General features: G+C 42.2%; 1 protein-coding gene across 4 annotated transcripts in view; it reads right to left on the bottom strand.

Annotated features, from left to right (window-relative positions):
• The window catches only part of LOC105569714 (RNA binding protein fox-1 homolog 2), a 281,021-nt gene extending 260,899 nt beyond the window's left edge, over positions 1-20,122 (bottom strand). For 3 of the 4 annotated variants that reach the window (XM_012026391.1, XM_012026389.1, XM_012026390.1), the window contains exon 1: positions 19,462-20,122. In XM_012026391.1, coding sequence (XP_011881781.1) covers positions 19,462-19,479 — 18 coding nt within the window. In that variant the 5' untranslated portion in view covers positions 19,480-20,122. The remainder of the gene's footprint in view (positions 1-19,461) is intronic. The other variant, XM_012026392.1, reaches the window with a different exon arrangement.
• Positions 20,123-21,260: the final 1,138 nt, after the last annotated feature.

Below are 21,260 nucleotides of genomic sequence, written 5' to 3'. Positions count from 1 at the left end.
GTAACCCGTTACGTGCGTGACATTGCAAATCGAAATCCCGACGCCGAGTATTTATTTCGGAATCATTTATCACAAAGCGCGAAATTCGAAAGAAATAATCGCATTTTCGTTACTTATAAAAATATTTTTGCCGCACGTACGCTCGGACAGATCGACGGTAATTTGAAAGCGAGCAAAAATAATTACGTCGCTGCAAAATTCATGCGCTGGTGTTATGCGGGCAGATAAAACAACTCGCGGGAACGTCCGGCGCGCACGCACCCTTGCATATTAAATTCCTATCCGCAAAACCCGCGTATCGTTAACAACGCCGATTCTTTGTCCGAATTAACGAACGCTTATCCGCATTGCGCTCCAAAAAAAAAAATATCTGCAGCTGCGCGATCAGTCCTTTCAATTAGCGCAAATAAGCCCATTATATGATTTTCAATACGTTAAGAAAAATGAACTTGGAAAAAGAAATCTAAATAAATCAGATAGTGTAAATCGAAGTAACTATTTGATAGAAGTTTTTACGAGAAATGGCAGTAAAACGTACATTACGATTTAGATCAGTTTGGCCCGTTAAATACTTTTCAATAACTAACCACCAACGTCGCATACTTTGCCAAACTGAGGTGCCGGCGGGGTCAGATTATTTAAAAATAGTTAACAAGCTGAATGAATGTTAGATTTCGTCAACTATAGAAATCTCTCTCCTAAAAGTAAAAAATTCTGTAGTTAAAGTGACTCTTCACAACTTAAGGGTAGTACCTCATATTTTTAGTTTAATCATTTTGCTCTCTCCAAAACGAAACTATTTATATAAAACCCAGTAGCTGTTGAACTATTGCGAGTGCATACGAAACTGCTACTGAAAGACCCTTGGATTTTTTAAAGCGCGCAACTTGACAGTGGCACATCGTGCGCTTGTAAAAAATGAAGTAAATCCAGTAATTCATAGAGAAAATAGATCCCGAAAAATATAAGACCGCACAAATTTAAAAAATCATTCACTGAATAATAAAGAAGTAAACTCGGAAATAGAACTATAAGCCGAGAAAATGTCAATTTATCCCCCGTCAGTTCGCTTAGTATTTATAGAAATCCCTATACTTTTATAAATTCCAAGCTATTAAAAAAAAAAGAGAGAGGTGGAATTGCGGATTGACGGAACGCGGCGGATAAATCACTGGGGTTGCCAGCGGTTTTCTTGACTGCGATAACGTCAGGTTGTTTTTATCAAGTCGGCCATTCGCGAATCGTGGTTTATGCGAAGCACGAGCCGCGATACGTACGTGCAATATATGGGAGCGAAAAGCCGACGTCGGTAGTCGTCGGAGAGAAGCACAGGGCGCGGCGGGGGGGGGGTGAGTTAAGGGAATGCACAAAGCCGCCTCTGTCGAGAAGGGAATAGAGGCGTTCTCTGTGCCTTCAGACATCTCGCAGCATTATGCATCGCGTGCACGACAGACCGACAGACCGTCTAGCAGGACCGTGCGCGGATCTGGACCTCGAGATGATTCCCTTCCTCAAACACTCGCCGGTCCTTTCGCTGCGCGTACATGCGAACCCCAGTCCTGAACGATATCTCACAATCCGCCGGAGAGCAAGATTTATTTATATACGCGTGGCTCTCTTCGCGTCTCGGTGAAAACACCGCGCGCAATCGTCTTGCCCGGAAGAACAGCTTCTTTCGGCGGGATTCGCGGGGATCGTCGTTATTAAGGGTGAGCGAGCGCTATTCTCATATTGAGAGCGTATGTGCCGCTACGTTTACGTCGGAGACCGGTAGAATTCACGTCAACGTTAAATTCGGTGTGAGCTCGCCTCGCCGGCTTCGTGACGCTTGCGGTGATTCGTGTTGATCTTATCCGTCACTTCTCGTTTGCAACGATTGCTTAGTATACTTAATGCATTACGTCAAGATTCTCGGGGTCAGATATTCGAGAGTAATACTCTGCAGTTTGCCGAACAATTATTCTCTCATGTTTAATAACAGCGCCCGAAAGGGTTGGCTCGGTGTGATTTTAATATAATAAAGAAAAACGTGTCATCTTGTATAAAAAAAAACCCCCCTGCGCGCAGTTTGTCGCGCGCGAAGTGTGCGGTACGTTTTTAACTCTCAGGCACGCTTAACTCACGTCACAAGATAATTGTTCGCGTAAGATCATTATTCTTTATTGCCCTATTATTTCTTGTTACTTGCTACTAACGCAAGCACAAAAATTAATACCTGATAATCTTATATGATATCTAACTTAATATCACGTAATAAAGAAGCAATCACGTTACACGTTTAAGTTACGACTTCGTGTTACTCGACGTATAGTATTCATCGCACGCATTCAGAACGGACGGAGTTTACTACGGTTGTAACCGTACAGGCAGTTGTTTTACTGATACAAAGCGAAAAAAAAATTATAAAGATTGACAGGGGGGCGCATAATAAACAAAAAGTTGCCACCGCGCTCATATCTCGTTAGGATTATGAAAACGTTATACAATTTGAGCAAATGTTTGGCATAAATATTTGCGCTGGGATGTGAAGTTTGAGAAATTGCCAGCAGCGTCACGAAGCGAAGAAATAAGCGACGTGTGCAATATAGCTGAAAACTCACGACCTATTTTATCGATATGCTCCGAGCAGGAAATTGAACCAATTCATGTGAGTTCGGCTAATCTCGCCTGCGAGAGCTACGTGAGGGAGAATCCGAAGGGTCTATTTTCTCTTATCCGCGTACATGCGCAAGCCAGTTAACACGAGCGGGAAAGAAGGTACTTTGTTTTAAGGATCTATTACACGGTCTAGCTTACACGCCATTACACGCTATGTTTTACACAGCCGTCTTGCGAAGTAGACGATATTTACTCACGTTTGCTCTGAATAACAGAACGAAAAAGGGAGCGAGGCGCGGTCGAAACGGAGAGGCGCGCGCACGTAAAAAATTCAATTTATTTTTCATAGTCCGTAAATGAGTTTCCGGCGGAAGAGAAATCGAGTTTCTTCGAGAGGGAATGCTAAATTTCCACCTTTCATTTAAATACCTCTGTAGAGTTGCAACACATGCCAATCGAGCCCCGCTAAATTATGACAGCGATCAAGTTCACTTATTGTCACGACAAGTTGATTAAAGTCCGACACAGCCTCGCGTCTCGCCGCGAGTTTAAGATAGTAATTTATGAGCGATGTGTGGAGAAAGAAGCCAGTTCCTCGTAAGGCAAATGCATTATTACGTTAGCGTTACATAACATCGCAATCAAAGTTTTACGACGGCAATGAAACTGTTTCCCCTCCCTCCTCTCCTTTCTTACAGGGGATATTGATCTTCTCATTACTCCGTGTACTTTATCAAACAAATATGAGGCGTACGGTATATTACAACGATTCAATATCAAGGGAATCTCATTAACCCACCGAGTTTACGTTCCGACAGCTAATTACCATCGTTGTAACGCAGTTTGATTATCACCGCCGTTGGAGAAACGGTTTCCCTTTGTCGAAGCGCGCTAAAAGAACACCTCTCACCGCTCGATGAGTATCGATCGTACGCGAGTAATAAATCGCCGAGCAAGAGGAACCTCCTATCCGCGTCGCACCGCGACACCGGCAAGACGCAGATTTTTCTGCCACGTCTGGCAGTTTCTCTCTCTCTTTCTCTTTCTACTAATGGGAAGCCATAATCATTAAATTGCACTTTCATTGGCCGGTGGCGACAGCCAAGGAAACGCCACCGATAAAATCGAACCGTATAGCAGCGGACGATAGAAGCTCGTCGAAATGTCTAACGACATGTCTACGGGCGATTCAATTCGTGAAACGCTGCCAGGGATTTACGTCACTCGGCGTGAAGTAACGGGCAAGTGAACATAAAAATCGCGCAAAGCTGTTCGCACAAACGGAGCGTTAATCGTAAAAGGCGAAATGTAGATGTGCTCGCGTAGAAAAAAAAATTGTGACGCTAATATTTTTCTCACGCAGAACATCGAATGACGACACTCAATTGTAGCAGATACAAATTATCAATGTTTCTTAGTAAAAATAATTGTAGAAAATGCCGCATGTCAATTTTATTGAACAGCCAACTGCCTCAGGCTTGGAAATACTTGGCACGTATGTATTAAAATTGCAAACCCGCCCGTTATATCTACGTTTGAGCTGCGTATTGAAAAGACGGATTAACTCGCGTATTATAATGCATACTTATACACCGTCCCCGCTTATCATTAGTGCTACATTAACTTTTCAACCGGCGGAAAATTAAGGAAAACGCTAAGTCGATTACGGTAGAACTGCTAAAACCGATTTCACCGTAATAACGTAAGTGCTGCCAGGGCGTGAAGCCCTTATCGCTCACATCGACGCGGTGCTCGATTGCGGCGGTCCTTTCCAGATCGCCGGAGAAATTTAATTTCCAAGTTCGTCGGCCCTTCTCGCGAGCGTGTCAATTATTACGTCGAAAATCTCATTATCTTACACGCCATTAATATCTGCGATAGCGAGGGTCGGCACCGGTTGTTCTCCCATTTTTAATGGAAATGAATCTCGCTCGGGGGACAAGCGGAAGAATCGTCGGTTCGATCAACGTTACCCGCGAGCTAATCTATATCGAGCACGTCAGCGTTATCTGAGAATTGGTTGCTGCTGAACATCTATCGAAATGTTAATACGCGCATCTAAATGATAGATCTTTCCGCTAAGCGCTCCATCGGCGGTTTGCAATTTGTACCGAGTGTGTTCGCAAAATGTAACAATAGGGTATGTAACCTGCCCGAACCACGGACAATATCGATTCTCAACGCGTCGGAGGCGCACGGCGAAGTGCACTCAAATACACAGATCCATCTATGTATCTATCGTAAGTTCCGTGATGTAAGAGCGCCCAAGAATTACGGATCGCGAACTATCGACAAGAAGGGCCAATCGAGTTCCATCCTAACTGCTTTCAAAAGGATCTCCACTGCAGGATGAAAAAGTTGCGCGTCAAGGGGAGTTCGTTCCTCACTCGCGGGGCTCATCCCTCCATTCTTCGGACTTTTGTTGAGCGATAGTATTGACCCGCCTACTACGAAAGGATAAGACTTTATAGCAGTTTCACAGCGAACAGAAGCCGATAAACCGGGGAAAAAAACGCCAATTCGCGAGAGTCCTGCAAATGTTATCTTCATCTAAAAATCTGACACAATGTCCGCGCTTTCACTCAATGTTAACTTTTTTTTCAAATGATTCTTACTGAAGTCATGAATGTATGGTCAGAGATATCGAGACATGTATCTGTAGAAATTAATTAATTGCGCGCACAGCAGTGTCTGCCTTAAATTTTTTTACACATTTACTCTTCGGAGAATATTACTTGGGACAACGCCAAAAGTCACTTGGGATTCTTGCCAAAATATACCACAAAATTCACTTGAAATTATTATAGGTGTTCCTAATAAATTAAAAGAGTCTAGCCTCCTTATTTTTATATTGGAAATTACTGATATACGCGGAAAGAATTTTATCCCCTAAAATTTTCCCTGAGGATCATGTAATCGCGAGACAACGTGGCATTTTGAAGAACTTTACGAGGGTGTTTTGAAATGTCGTGCTGTCCCACGAGTACACGATTTTTAGGATAAATTGTAAAAGGAAACTCTCTCCCGCGCAGCGGAATTAATGATAAGTCGCTCAAATTTAAAAGCGGCGAGTTAGATGACACAAACAACGAGATGTATCGGGAGCTAAGTTCACGAGAAGAAAGCAAACAAATCAAAGGGATCTCGAGTGGCTGCTCCGTGAGACAGAAAACTTCCGAGGTTGGTAAAGTCTGTTCAACCTGCACTTATTACGGAAGCCTCTCCTCTCCCGTGGAACAGCCAAGCAAAGTGCTTGTGAGGTCGCTGACAGCAAGGTGGAACCCGAGTTTGTAATCACGAGACAACAAAAAGGAGACCTAAGGTGGAGGGTGGAATAGCGGGGAGGAAAAGAAGAAGCTAATTGTAAGAGGGAGGGCACGAGGGAGAGAGAGAGAGCGTAACGCGGTACTTGACTTCGGTCTGGCCGTCCGTTCGATTATTACGGTTGGTCGATAATCAATCGGAAATCCGCTGGGGTTTAACCGGGAATCCAGGGATATGTACATAATTATTACATAATCCTTAAGACGGATACTCGCAGTTCAGGATACCATAGCACTTTTGCATTGCGTACTCTAAGCTTCTATTTATCCAAATATTATTCAACGTAGAGCTCGGTCAATTTCAAACTTTAACATTTCTTCTAAGTCCCGGTTTCAAACGTCGCTTAATTTTAATCTTAGTTTAATTTGTGTTTGTCTCTTTCCAGCTGTTACTTTAGAAAGAGACAAACACGAATTAAACTAAGATTAAAGTAAAGCGACGTTTGGTGAAAACCGGGCCTAATTGATTTAAGATCGTTTCTCAACTGTTAATAATTAAAGATCCTTCAATTGTTTTATTAAAGAGAACCTCAAAACACATTTTGCTATTAATTAAACTACTAATTAAACGCAAAACTTTCCGTTTCACAATATTAAATGAAGTTCCTTGATTAAATTTGTAAAATATTTTTTTTAAATCAACATTAAACTTTATCGTTCAAATTGTATTTTGTATTATTCAGATATCAATATCCAATGCTAATTTAGATATTACTCGTATATCTTCGAAGCGTATATTCTTATATTCCTTATATTATGTAATCTCTCTTGTAATATAAAACCAGCTGGGACCAAGTGGATACCATTATACCATAATAAGTTTCATCCATCAGGAACTGCATAAATTATATGTAGATTTTAACCGTAATGTATCTATTAAAACAAATACGTTAAAACATTATACGCGTCAAATGATAAACATATTCAATTTAAAATTAAACAAAGAGTTGATATCGAAATCTAATATTCTGCAGTTCACAGAAGTACGTATCGATTTAATGCCATTGGGATCAGGCACGAGTTCATGAAAATCACGAGGTGTACTCTTAAAAATCGTTATAGAGCACTGATGTTGACATTGTCACAAATATTAGAAGAATCTCACGAATACAGATATCATATTCCGCCCGAAATGTTCCCTCTTTTTTTAGCATTTAAGCTCTCGACGGCAATATAAAACTGATCGGTCGAATCCCGCATAGCAATATCTCGGCTGCAACGTCCGCAATATTGCAGTCGATCTGTCGTCGCGCGCGCACCGGAGAGAAACCGTTCGGTACCGGAGCGGCAAGAAAGAACCGACAAACGTATCGGTGTCTCGAGGAAAAATCGTCACTCGCCTTTCCAATTACGGGATACTACATCACGAACAGCTTTCTACGGAGTTCCCGGAGGGACATGTGTCCTCCTTTAAGAGATCTGTATCTTCAAAGTGATCTATACCGAGTGATCTAGCACGAGTTCGTCCGCTCGCCAGCAGTCGTCCGACTTATCTTCTTAAAGTTCTTTCCGAGCTCTCACATCGTGTATCACGCGATATTGCGTTCGCGGTGGATACAAGTTAATTTCCGCATTCTTGTTCTCGTTCTCGTAAAAATTATTATTAGATATGTATCGCGGTGCAGGAAAAAAAACCATCGCGATTTGCAAACTTGCAAATGTAAATGCATTAAGAAGCAGTCTCTGATTTATGATGCATTATAGAATGTTATTGGTAGAAGGAAGCCCCCTAATATGAGATAGCGGGGTTTCTGCTAAATTAATGGGCGTTATCTGTCTAGTGGAAAATCGATTGTTAGACCGTGTGAATAATCGTTGCAAAACAAGATTCGCGATTAAATTTGGACGTTGAACACCTACTATCTCATAATAGAGGACTTTTCTCTATATTTAATACTCTATTTTTGAGTCAATAATTAATCTATAAAAGATTGAACGAATTTCATATTAAAATAATTATGATAAATTATAAAGAATACTTAAAAAAAGAATCTCCAAATTTTTCGCCTCGGGACGCTCGACTTCGACACTGCCATAAATATAATACACACATTCGCACACGCACGCGCGAGCCCAATTGCATTTTATATAACAGCGTTCAATTAATAACGTCTACGTTCGTAAATCTTTATTGCTTCTGAGATGTGTATTGGACCTTTCAAAGAAGCTAAATGTCCGTGGATCAACAGTTTACACACGACACTCGCGCAACTGTACCTGTAATTCGATAATCTTTCATCTGAGAAAAAGTCATTCATCGACTTAAGCCATTCACGTCTCGTAGCGACCGGCTTATCTCGTCGACAATGCACCTGGCCTAATACGTGCGACAGAGAAGGAGGACGCGCAGATTAATGTACGATTAGGATATATATATGCACACGCATTAACATTGTACACACGAGACGCGGTTTAATTAAGTACACGGGGCATGCACAAACGGGCACGTATGCGTGTGCATGTATACTCGCGCGATATAGGACACCGTGGAACATCGTGCCTTTTCTTAACGAAGCCAATCTCCAGGTTCATCCCAGGGTCAAACGGGATAGGACGTGCCTCGACGAGGCGTCGCAGACACGGCACAAGATGGTCGATACGATTGATCCGAAGTAAGAAAGCCGCAAGAGTGTCCGCCGCAAGCCGCCAAACATTCGCGAAAGTTTACGGTCCCAAATGGAATTGCTATGTCGGATCGCGGACTGTCAAACTTACAATGAACAACCCCGTAAATGATTAATCGCCAATTCGACTTTCTTTCCCAGCTGCGCGGGTGACCGTCGAGATATCAAATCGATCGAGCGTGCGTTTGAGCTTGCAATTCGAATTTTCAATAAATACACGTTCTCACGCTAATGCCTTACAATCTTTTCGTATACCGTAATTACAAGTCGAGAAGGAAACCGATAAGATAATAAGATAAAGTAATGCCCACTGTACAAGATTTTGGTCAGCGGTTTCTCCCTCGTTAAAAGTATGCAATTGCAACAGTGCGATGCCTATTTTAATCAAGATTAATGATATTTGACATTCGGCGAGCGAGTCCCGACCGAAATATCGAATCCTCCAACAACGCTTTCCTAGGGAGATGAGCGTTTCCTATCTGTGCATCTCCCATAACTAATAACAGATTGCAACTCGGGAGATATAACGACCACAAAGCGAATTCCGTATCCGATCCCAGTGCGAAATCTTAATCTGTATTCGAGGAGAGAATATTGGCATCCGCGGGCGAACAGCGCTCGATAGTATCGTCATAACCCCGGAATCGTAACTAGCCGCTTAGAGCATTCTGCGTCGAATGAGGCTGCGTCGTGCATCTGGGTCGAGTATGTCCGGATCAGTGATATGCACGGCGGATGCACGTCGACGATAGAAATGCGCAAAATGTCTGCACGGGGGGAAAAAATATGGTGGCAAATGTTGAAACCAGTTGTGGCTCGCGATTGAGGCGACGAGAACAGAAGGGAAGATTCGCGAGGGACTTTACGATCTGCCGCCCCGGGTCCGAACGCAGCGGTGGAAGCTACATTTTTCCAGATAGCGGCCGACGAGCACCTCTTTAAAAGGTTTCGCTAAAATATTCTTCGCGCGCGCGCGCACTTGATATTAAATAAGGCACATGACGCTTCAAAATTGCAATGATTAAATTACGTAGAGCTCTGCATGTTTATTCAGAAACCCCTCATTTATTTAAAGATTAAGAGTTACCTCCTGGTAATATTTCTCGCTAAATTATTAACGAAATCCGATCTCTTGCGAGTTAAATGATACAAGAAGGGATTAGCTTTATATTTTAATAGAACTTTTAGATAATAAAAGTTTCTTTCTCGGAACGTTATGCAGCGAAAAGAACAAGACTTTGCCGATGACGAGCAATTATTCAAAGCGGCTTACAAAATCTATTAAAAAATGTACACGAGCATAACAAGCCCGCCGAGAATAATAAGACATATTAATGAAGATGCGGCTCTCGCACTCAACTCCGTAAAGACAATTCCACCATAGGTGGGATCGCGTTCTGGAAAGGTTGCTTAAGGAGGTCTCGACCTATAAATTCCGGCAATCCCCTATGGGCTAGGCGGTAATTGCTCGTTTCCCTGACTGACTGGTCCCGGGGCACACGGGAACCGTCACTGGCCCATTGTGGCCAGCGGACGCATAGATTCTAACTGCATTGTGGATAATATGCCCGGCTAATACGACGGTGAATACGATGCATTAACACAGTTTTGCCCGGCGGGGACGAACTGCAAATTACAGCCTTTGACGGTATCAAACAATTGGAGAGAATTCAAATACCAGCCACAAGTTAGAAATAAATCGCGATTCAATGACGGCGTAACTGAAACGGTTAAACCCTACTCGCGCGGTAGGTAAACGCTACAAAATTCCTCTATAAATCAACGTAAGCATAACAATTTATTATAATATACTACTTGTTAATCCACTAAAATACATCCATTAAAATGGAAATATTTTATCGAAGTTTTAATTGTTTTATTTCCAATTATTACTTGCAAAAGATAAATCGATTGAGTTTACCTACGAAACAATCTCGCAGTTGTACATGTTGCATTCGCTCGATCCTTCGCGAACGCATACGGTAGTTCTGTAATCCCGCAAGAGCGTGTTTTTTAATTTTTTTTTTTTCAACTCGTGATTAAAATATTCCACGCTCAAACGAACGCCAATGTTCGTCGTGCCAATTTTTTCTTTTTTTTTCCCTTCCCACGTGATTTTAGCCAAACATTATCAAATATTCGGTCGAGCGCCGAGTCCCAGCTTAAAATCAACGTAAAATATTTAGGTTTGTTCGAAACCGTCCCCGCCCATCTATTTCGGCAAGGATCATCTCGGTTTAGGAACGAGTACACGGCGATAAAATCTTTGATTGCGACTTTGTACTCGTACGCAAGCAGATTTAAGTTTAATTGAGTTTTGGATAATATAAGTTTATTATGTTCATCGTCGCGTCGGAACTCCAGCATATTAATGAAATTTGCATGTTAATGAAAGTCTTATAAGAAGATCAGGATTATTAAAATACGGCAAAATTATTAAACCCTTGTTATAACATGCGGCAACTTTATTATAGGATGCATTTGTCAAGAGATCGCGAGTCTCTTTTTTTTTTCTTTTAAGAATTTTTCATCATCATAATTAAATACCTCCTACACATTATTACATTTTTGCGTACTTTCCAAAGCGAATTTTTGCTACCGGTGTTCATCGAAGCTAATGCAGCTCGCAATATGCATCCTAACTGCATTGTACGCAACCTGCCGCGGGCAATACGACACACGATAAACACGCAGCCGAACCCTCGATGCATTAACACAGTTTTGCCCCGTGAGAGTAGCCGCTCTGAGTTCTCCCTCCTGTGTGTCAACCAACATAACATACGGCCAACTACTTTAACAGAATTCACGTGTGACGCACTCCCGATAATAAACTGATTATCTATTGATTGTTAACGCGACGCGAATATCAATTTTCGGAGTCATTATTTCGAGAAGTGCAGACTGATCGGCTTCATTAACGCGTGTCGCATTTTTGCTCCCATTCGTGCGATACGTCATCTCGGGGACAGAGAACGTCAACCCTCTCGCCTGCGCCTACGCGGCTTTACGTTAGAGCATTTATAAACTCCCCCCCCCCCTTTCCCATAAATCAATCGGCTAATTTATAAAGCCAGCGTAACGGGATACGGTAAAATGTAACTCTGTCAAACTATTAAAGTTAAAAGTTAAAACCGATTTACTAAAAAAAAATAGCACAGAGCTCAGCTCGCGACAAAGTGACTTGAAGCAACTCGTCCAAAATTGTTTCGTGTCAAAATTAATTCTGCATAAAGTGTGAGATTTAGGAGGAATCTCGACTAGAATACCTTTCATATCACACTTCTCGGCAATAGTATCGCGAGTGCTCCCCATGAAAGACATTCGAGACGTGTTCCACTTCGAGATGTGACTTTGAGAAATATCCCGCGTGAAGGAAAAAGCTACGCGCCAGAAGCGGCTTTTACGCTCCTAATAAAAGCGACCCTTACATCCTGCCGCGTCATCGCACTTTTTTTTCGCCTTTAACGTCACGTTGGCAGGAAAACTGGAAATGCGGAAAAAATCGACAAACGCCTACGAGCAGCGGAAAGCGTCGGCGACAACTTTATCCAACAATGTTACTGGCGATTATAATTGCATGCTGCATCCAATTCACTAATGGCCCGTGCATACAGGACGACTCCTCGCTGCTTTTACGCATTCATCCGGCAACGGTTACACCGTTATTAACCCAGTTCGTTACTACGATGCCGATGATGGATTACCCCCGTCCATGCCCCGGGAATGATTCATCGTTATCGACGCGTTCGACGTGATCTATCGAGATTAACGATCATCCGCTCTTTCGGCTGTTATTCAATGATCGTTGTTGACGATGATCCACGCGTATACAACGTGTCGGTGGACGCACAGTGAGAATGACATGGGATCAGGTATCTTTTTATACATTCGACAATACCGCGTTCGAAAAGAGAATAATGAAAATTAATTCTTGGGTAAATAAAATGGCGTTATGCGACAATGGACGGTAATCAATTACAACCGGGGAATCCTCTATTAAAAGGGAGATGTAGACCGAGAGAAGCGCGCGTTCGGAGTCGAAATCTATCGTTTCGCATTGTCGCCGCTTCTCCGCGATTGGCCGTCTCGAAAGCTGTTGCGAGTTTCGCGGGCCGAAGTGTGTTGCGCGTTCGCGGTGCTGTGACAGATGGTGTGACGTGTGACCATAAAGATACAAGAATATTCTTATATCTCTATGCGAGTGACAGCTTCAATTGTATCGCGCGAGGTTAATCAGCGAGAGTGTAACAAATTATAAGAACCGAGAGAACGGTCGCACTCATGGTTTATATAAATAATTATATAAAATTATGTATCAAATTGCAATAAAGAAATAAGTAAGAAGAGCAGTTGAGGCGCGCTAGTCCTATATAAAAAAAGGCGTGTTAAATCGATAGTCGAAAGTCTCCAAGTATCGTCGCTTTTCCGAGATACTGATTGGCCGTCACGTTTGTGCGATACGACGTGCTTCAGTCGTGTTATTTACAGCTGTCAAGCCATGCGAATTTTTAGTGAGAGCAAATGGCGCGCGCTTGTGTTGTTTAGTAATTTAAAACTCTCCACTTACGGTAACTTCTTTGTAAATACCACTTGCATGCTAAATCGATCTGAATAGATTATCAGATTCCTGTATTCCTGCTTTCCCTTATTTTCCCCGATTTATCGCGTTTCTCCGCAAATACGCGAATTATTTTTAGACAATCGAGAGATGCGCCGGTTTTCCTAAGCTTTTCTCTATTTCATTCGTTAAATAAATAATCCCCTCTCGGCGGAACTCGAGTAAACGGAGGGGAAAAAGAATCTCAAAACGAGAACTCTCTCGGTTCTTTTACTCGAGGGAAACTTTTGCAGTAACTCTCTCGACTTTTACGTAACAATTTGAAGGAAGTGTTCGCAAGTCTGTCCGTCGTCACGCGCGCTCGATCTTCCCTTTCCATCTCTTTTTTTCTGCTATTCGCTCGTATGAATATCCGCACTCATGCACCGTCCACTAGCCTATTCAGCCAATATTCTCCAAGCTCGCGCGCGCTTCCTTTATCGCCGGACCTTGACTGTAAAATACGGCCTCCCTTATTCTTCGCCCTGCACCTCCTCGCCCCACCCACCCCTATTATACTTTCGACGCGCACCGACGCGACGTCGGGGGGATAGCGGCCGCGATAGCGGAAAAACTCGCGTGATAGCGATGCACCGCGATTAATTCCGTTTCACGTGATCGCGCAACACAATGGAGCGCAGTCGATGCATCGCGGAGAATAAATGCGCGCCCGGCAATTTCGATCGTTATACAACGATCAATCGCCGTAAATCGCTTCCCGTTAATCGAGCCGAGTAAACGACTTTTATGTACACGTGTATCAAAATTGCCATGCCCCAGCTACGCAAATGTCTCAACTAAAAGTATCCCATTGTCTCCCCCTCCCCCCCCGTCCAATATTATACAGCCAAATCCCTATCGTCCGTAAAGGTCCAGACGCAACAAAACCCAAGTTAATATATGACTGGAGGAAATCTTATGAGTCGCCGGCAGTAATTAAAAACTTGAGAAGATAACTTGACCATGTCCGGCAAATTTTGAACTCACAAACGTTTCGACCATGGTTTGTGGTCCTCTTCGAGTGATCGATGGTTTAAACATAAAAATTTGCCGGACACGGCAAAGTAATCGAATAAAGTTTCCAAGTAATATAATTATTAAAGATGTTGGATCATCAAATTTCTCGGATTCCAATATTTCCACGTATCTAAATTTTATTACGAAATGAGAAGTTTTCATCGAGTTTAAAAGTGTCGTGTTTTTTTTTTCTTTGGGACGTAGAAAATTTGTTCTATCTAAACGTGATCGGGACATAGTTAATCGCGTTCCCGATACACCGCGGTCTATATGCGCTCCTCGTCACAAAAACTCGTGTCGTATCCTCGCTCTACGACGCAGGGGCCCCCGGTTTTGCATTTACACGCCTTGGTTAAAGCCGCGGACACCGAGCGGGCCGATATGTGGCGGTAGATATGCCCGACGGCCTTGAGCGTATGCAAACTCACGTAAAACGAATGAAATCATCCGCATGCAATTCCGCGTCGCGCATTCGTAAAGCGGTGCGGCGGCACGTGGGCGGGCCATCGATTCCACCAATCTCACATATACCGCTGCCAGTCGGTCTCCTCGTCAGCGTTCGAAATTAATTGAATGGGGCTCTAATAACCGACGAGATTTATTAATCGGCCGGACTGCGGCTCGGAGTGCGGCCTAAACCGCGGATTGCACGCGGCCAATGTTGCATTCTACGGCTGTACGCCGCCGGGAGATCGCGAGAGATTTCCTCGCAGCCGCTAATCGCGATTTTGTATTTGAAATGCATTCGCGTGCCCACGATGCTATTTAAGTATAAATCATCTGTTATTAAAGTCTATTGTTAAATCGCATCTAATTTTAGTATTATTTTAGAGAATTTTTATGTATCTAGCGATAAAATGTATGGCTTTACTCAATGCACCAGTCGTCTCTGTGTTTTATAAAAATTATAACTTCTTACCGCAGCGAGGAAGGGATGATAAATGTATAATTAGCATCGGCAATTCATCGAGTTTCTATAATTCATCGAAAATAAAATAAAATGGAGATTATTGGAATGATTGTTTTTTTTATATCCGTTTTGATTTCCAAACCGTATCGTCTCGAATATCCGGCAATGTATTTTTGACGTAAAAACTACTATCGATGTAGAGTATACACGACCAGCGAAACGCGGTTCTAAAACTTTTCGCGAGGGCCGTTAACAAAAAGCCTGTTGTGCACAGAGCAATCCCTAAAAATGCAGCCGAGCTTTATTTACTTTTGCTATTGCGATTTTTATTGTTATCAGAACACAATTATCTCCGAATGTATAACTGAATATTCGTATAATTTCTCTAACTAATAAAACGCAAACAATGGCTACATGAAAAGTTGCCCATTCGATACAAGAAAAATAAATAGAACTAGATATCGGAATAAATTGAAAAATTGCCCACCTGTCGAAATGCCAACTGTTATAAAATTCGACGATTGTACAATGCCATTCGCCGGCTAATTTGATTCAATGACCAATGTTCTAGTCTCGAGGCGAAAATGATAATAAAATAAAAAGTCATTTCGCAACGTTCCAAAAAATATATATCTTGTACAAATTTTCGTGTACACAATGCAGATAAACGACAATAACTGCCACAGAGTTAAGGCGATGTCCACAGAAAAAGAACTGCCGTTTGAAACGCATTACATTTTGTAATTATGTGCCCTTTAATAGACACAAAAAGTTGCAATTATACAATCATCAAATTCCTCAGTTATCAGGCGTAACAACGACAGTGGGAAGCGTCGTTCGTCGTGACGAATCGCGTCTAAATCGAGAGTCGCTCGGCCGGTGCACCTATTTATGGCAAACCGATAGAACACAAGCACCATATTCCCGCTTGTTTATTTAATGCATGTGAACGACCTATCGGGCGTAAGTGTTCCACAAACAAAGTGAATGGCAGCACGTAGATTGTACGTACTTATGAATGGCGTCAACGGAATATCTGATTACACGTGCGATTAGTTCGGAGACCGGTGTTGTAATGGCACTTCACGGCAACTTTCGACGGATATTAATGCGCCTTTTTACGCGAAACTACGATAGGGGACCTCCGAATCTTCGCTCCGTGATTTATCGTCCCTTCTGGGGGGAAAAACGATCGGGTAAACGTAGTTTCAACGCGTAATTTTCCTAGCAATTTTCTTCGGTATTAATCCTCTCATTACCGAGCTCTCTTATAGCCTTTTATAAAACCGCCCGTAAATAAAAAAAATTGCAAACTTTAATCAAATATTATTTTAACGAATATAATCTTTGACGCAGAGGCGTATCGATGGGAAAAACACTTAATACTCTTATTTCGCGCTTGCATTTACTAATTAATACTCGCTCGTATTAATCAAACATTAATAATACGAGGTTAGGACATTGTGCTTCAAGTAATATTTAATCGCGCGAGCGCGATATAGAATTTATTTTCTACTTCCCTCGCCACTTCTTTCCCCAGCGTGTTTAAATCGCTGTGAGACGTTTCAATGCCCTTGTTACCAAATTCAACACTAAATATTAATACTGTCTTTCGTTACATGAATATGCAATTTCGCGCCGCGCATTCGAGCGAAATCAGTAGCGACTCGGTAGTTGCTGAATGAAAGTTATACAAATGCGCGAGAATTCACATCCCGCACGCCGCAACCTGTCGATTCCGTGAGGAGATTGTAAATACGCGAATCTCGAGGGAAGAATGGGGACACGAGCGTCAAATCGGAACACTTGCGGTTCGAGAGAAAAAAATTATTACAACCACACGCATCGTCTGTGATCAGTGATGCGATACCGTTGCTAAATACACGGACGTGATAGAAAGTCACTCCGTTAAGAGAGGAATTGACTGCCGACAAGTCGAGTTCGCAGATTCGCGCAATACATAAATTATCGAAATGTATTTTCTCCTTATTTTTCGAAGAGTAAATGGCATTTTTCTTTGGAGCACTTTCTAAAATGTCCATTTAGAAAGCGCGAATTTTCGTCGCGCCATGTGACATCAAATATTTTCTGCGAAAATTTGTATCAATAAAACTGCCAATCTTCTAACAGAGGAGGGAAAAAAATTGTAGAATGATCGAGTTCGCAATCAGTTTCATAAACGCGCGGTAAAACGAATTTATTTCGAAATAATAGAAAGCCTTCAGCGCGATTCATTCGCGGAATATAAGAGCTTCTCTACGTGCATTCGGCCTCTCATTTTGCACATTTACATCTCTGCAATAAGTTTTATTTCTGCTGCGTATTTTACGCGGTGGTTCATAAGGTAAAGTGCGCCAGAATAATGTATTACAGTGGAAAATGAGGATATTTTCGCCATTATTTTCAAGTTAAGTAAAGTGCCCATAATTAAATTTACAATTCCACGTGTAAAAGTGTACATATGTATAAGCCCGACCTGTACATTCTCTGAATGTATTTTGAAACAGAAAGCAGGATATATGGCCTTATCGAATCGAGGACATATTCAATTAATTTCGCAATGATTTGTTTGAGTTAACATTTGTGTTCGAAATAGAGAAATAGATGGATGGATGGAGAGAGAGGGGGGGGGGGTGAGAGAGAGAGAGAGAGAGAGAATCGTTCAAACTTTTGCATCGCATTGTCATTACGAAACTACCACGGTATGACGATATCGCAGGCGAATTTACGAGCGGTCGCGTGCTGCAGTTTCGACTTGGTCGCCGGTCGTTAACGTGCAACTCGTGCATCAGCATTAACCGCGGCATACCGACACAGGGCCGTCGGAAGGGACAGGTGCATTGTTAACGTTGGCTCGCAATGAGTAACAATAGCGGAAGCCACCCCGCGAATTAGTCACCGCAAAATGTTTCACCGCGCGCGAGCGCCGTGATTAGGCGCAGGTGTAGCAAGTCAAACTGCCCAGCGTTTGTTTCGGAAACGCGCGTAATCCGGCATTGCGTGATCTCGGCCTCGAGTTTGCTCACGTTCGCGAATTGAACATCGTAAACAGCGGCGGTACGCGACAGGTTTCTCTATTTGTGAAAGAAGGAAGCTGTTGCGCGGTTGAAGATAATGAAATTTATAAAATTTCGCAACACGACAACGGCGAATTTTAATTTAGTCGCGAGGAATGCCGGCCGAAAATACCGACCATATTTTACCTTGAGATTTTTTTTTTTAATGTAAATAATATCGCATACTTTCATAGTCGCCCAAAATTAGATACAGCAATACCCAAGGAAAGTATCGTTATCAAAATAGAAAATAACGAAGTAACCCGTATCGCCGATATACGATGTAAAAGCAGTGCATGTAAAACCGAATCGTAAAACGAAACTCTCGCGTGTGTTTCTAAATCCTTTAAAAAAATAAACTCCGCTTTTGTGAGGCGATGATTTATGTAAACATAACAGACGCGATATACAACTGCGCAACGTTGCGTCGAGCGAATGCAATCACGGATCAGTCTCTTGTATATCTCCATCTCTCTCCCCCCCCCCTCTCTCTCTCTCTCTCTCTCTCTCTCTTTTATTCTCTAAATAACGTACATCGAAGTCGATAGGGTCAATTGTCAATATTTTCTGCTCCGCTAGCGAACACAGCGATTCGTTAGGTTCATGTAGATCATTCGTTACGGATATATCTCCACATTCAACTTTGCGAGATATATATATATATTTTGCAAACCGATGTGTAAAAAAATTCCAATAATTATATTGTTTCCATTTAATTCTCTGGGCTTTTCTGAAAATGTACACTTTACGTTTAATATTTAATGCACTATGACATTTGTGACACCCTTTCGGCAAATAAATATGAAACTCGTGCTCCGGCACGCTCAATGTAACTGCAACATGTTGCACATATCGTATTAAATGTTTTATTAATATCCCGTTTAAAAAGTATGCTAATATCTCTACATTAAAATAGGACAATTATTCTTAAGATAGAGCGAAAGCCTACAGCGTGAGATTTTTCTTATTATTTCCTATTTCTTATTTTATATCCCATTTAAATAAATACGCAACGTGTCTCACACTACGCGCATATAGTGAGGATTAAAGTCTAAAGTCCTGATTAATATTGAAAATCGTACTTAATGGTCGAATTGTAAACGATCGAAGTTGATCAATGGTGTCACGTAAAGTTCGTATAAAGTATAATTCATCTCCCACAGATACGGCGCGCAACAGCGGCGTTTTGACACAAACAACGTGGAACTATAATGAAATATGAACGTATCCGAATTATAGCGACACGTCCAAAATAACTAATATTTCACGAAGTGTCGCATGAAGTAATCATAAACGATCAATTCGGCAGGCAATAAAATAATCAATAATAAATTACTTGGTCGTTGGACGTCATCCCAGGCCTCTCCTCTCGTCCCTCTGTTTTCTCCTTCGTGGTACACACGACACTCGCGAAAATATGGCAGATTACGATCGCGCGAATATTAATCGCCCGAATATTTCTTGTCACGCCACGTGATTAACGGAGTCGAGTTAACAGTCGGTTCGGTAGAGTCGATGCATTTCAAAAACACACACCACGATGTATATCACTTCCCGTTACTCAAATTGTTCGATCCGAACGAGCGATTCGGATTCGTTGCTCCGCGAGTTAACTCCGAAAATGATTGAAATAAATCACGTTTAAGTGAGCGAAACGTTCATCCTCCCCCGACTCCTGCACGAGATAGATGGATCCGCGCAAGACGTCCATTCGATGAACAAACCCGTCGTCTCACACACACACACGCGAATCGTCAGTCGCGGAAATCGCTCGGTCGCGGTAGAGAATGATCGCGATCCGATATCGCTCCGCGGCCTGTCGCGGTCGCGTTCCGAACAATAATGCGACGATACGCAGGAGCAGCGTTCGCCGCGCCGGGTGGCGTCTCACTGAGCGAATGATAGCGCGGTGACCTTGCGTAAACACAACAGCCGTTACGCCGCGCAAAAACAAGCCGCCGGCTCGCAAGCCACCTCTGTGAAGTTGGCACCTCATGTCTCAAAAAATCTTTTTTTTTCAGTTCTGAATGCACCCCGAAGAGTTCTAGAGTTCCTTATCAATTTTAAAAAATAAAATCAATACCACTTGAAAGAACTGTAGGAATCACCGAAAAATAATAGATCGATGCGCGTTCAACGACCAAGTAATTTATTCATATAATTCATGATTACTTCGTGCGACACTTGGTAAAATATTAGTTACTTTGACCGTGTACGCTATAATTGAAGGAACTACAGGAATCAATCAAAAATAATAAATCGATGGCGTGCAACGATAACTGCAGGTCCGCATAAAGCGACGTCGTTGGTTTTTAATTACTTTTTTAGCTCAAAGGCGATTGCACTGTCAACGACCGTTCGACTTCAGGACTTTTAATATTAATTAATCGTGGAAATGCGCTATTAAAGTATTGTGCAGCGGTTGCGGAGCATCTCGTACATATTCAGAACTACGATTAAAAAATGATTTTAATAGCATACCGTTACGCGCACCGTCGTTTCTCGCGTTTTGCTTGTGGCAGTGACAAAGCGCCTGTAGAATTAAGCGAACGAAATGGTTCGCGATGTGAATAATGACGTCCTCTCTTCACGTACGCATTTCGCGTTAGATTTAATTAAATTTCCCGTTGTGTTAGAACTATCGTCTTTACTTCCGAGTACCGTCGCGCTTGCAAATGTTACACAAACACGCGCGAACGATTCATAGATGCAAATTCGGACGAAATTCCAAAGCCCGCCGTTGTGACATACCCAGATCGATTTTTCTCCTTGACCGTTCCTTAATGCAATCCTTTTCTTTTTATTGCTTTTTTAACATTTAGACGCAAAGCTGAGAGCCCCAAGTGAATTTTATCCAGTAGAAACATCGATCTTTCTTATCGAACACGTGGCGTGGCATAAAAATTGATGTTCCCCATTAAACTTGAATATGACGAGCTTCTTGCTTAAAAAGTATCTCAAACTTTATCGATAATCTAAGGATGAACCACCAAAGAATCAATTTCCAAATACATGCGCGCCGAGAAAATTAATATCCCTCGGCGAGGGCAATCGTCGCATTGTAAACGTCGAAATAATAAATTCGCTAAAGTTATTACATTCTCCGTATCCCAATTTTTATTTCCCTCGCGACGT

This window comes from Vollenhovia emeryi, unplaced genomic scaffold, assembly GCF_000949405.1.
Source record: "Vollenhovia emeryi isolate VEMERY1.0 unplaced genomic scaffold, V.emery_V1.0 DF939123.1, whole genome shotgun sequence".
Classification (NCBI taxonomy): domain Eukaryota; kingdom Metazoa; phylum Arthropoda; class Insecta; order Hymenoptera; family Formicidae; genus Vollenhovia; species Vollenhovia emeryi.
Note: the sequence above shows the minus strand (reverse complement) of the source record. Positions and strands in the feature narration are given on the sequence as shown.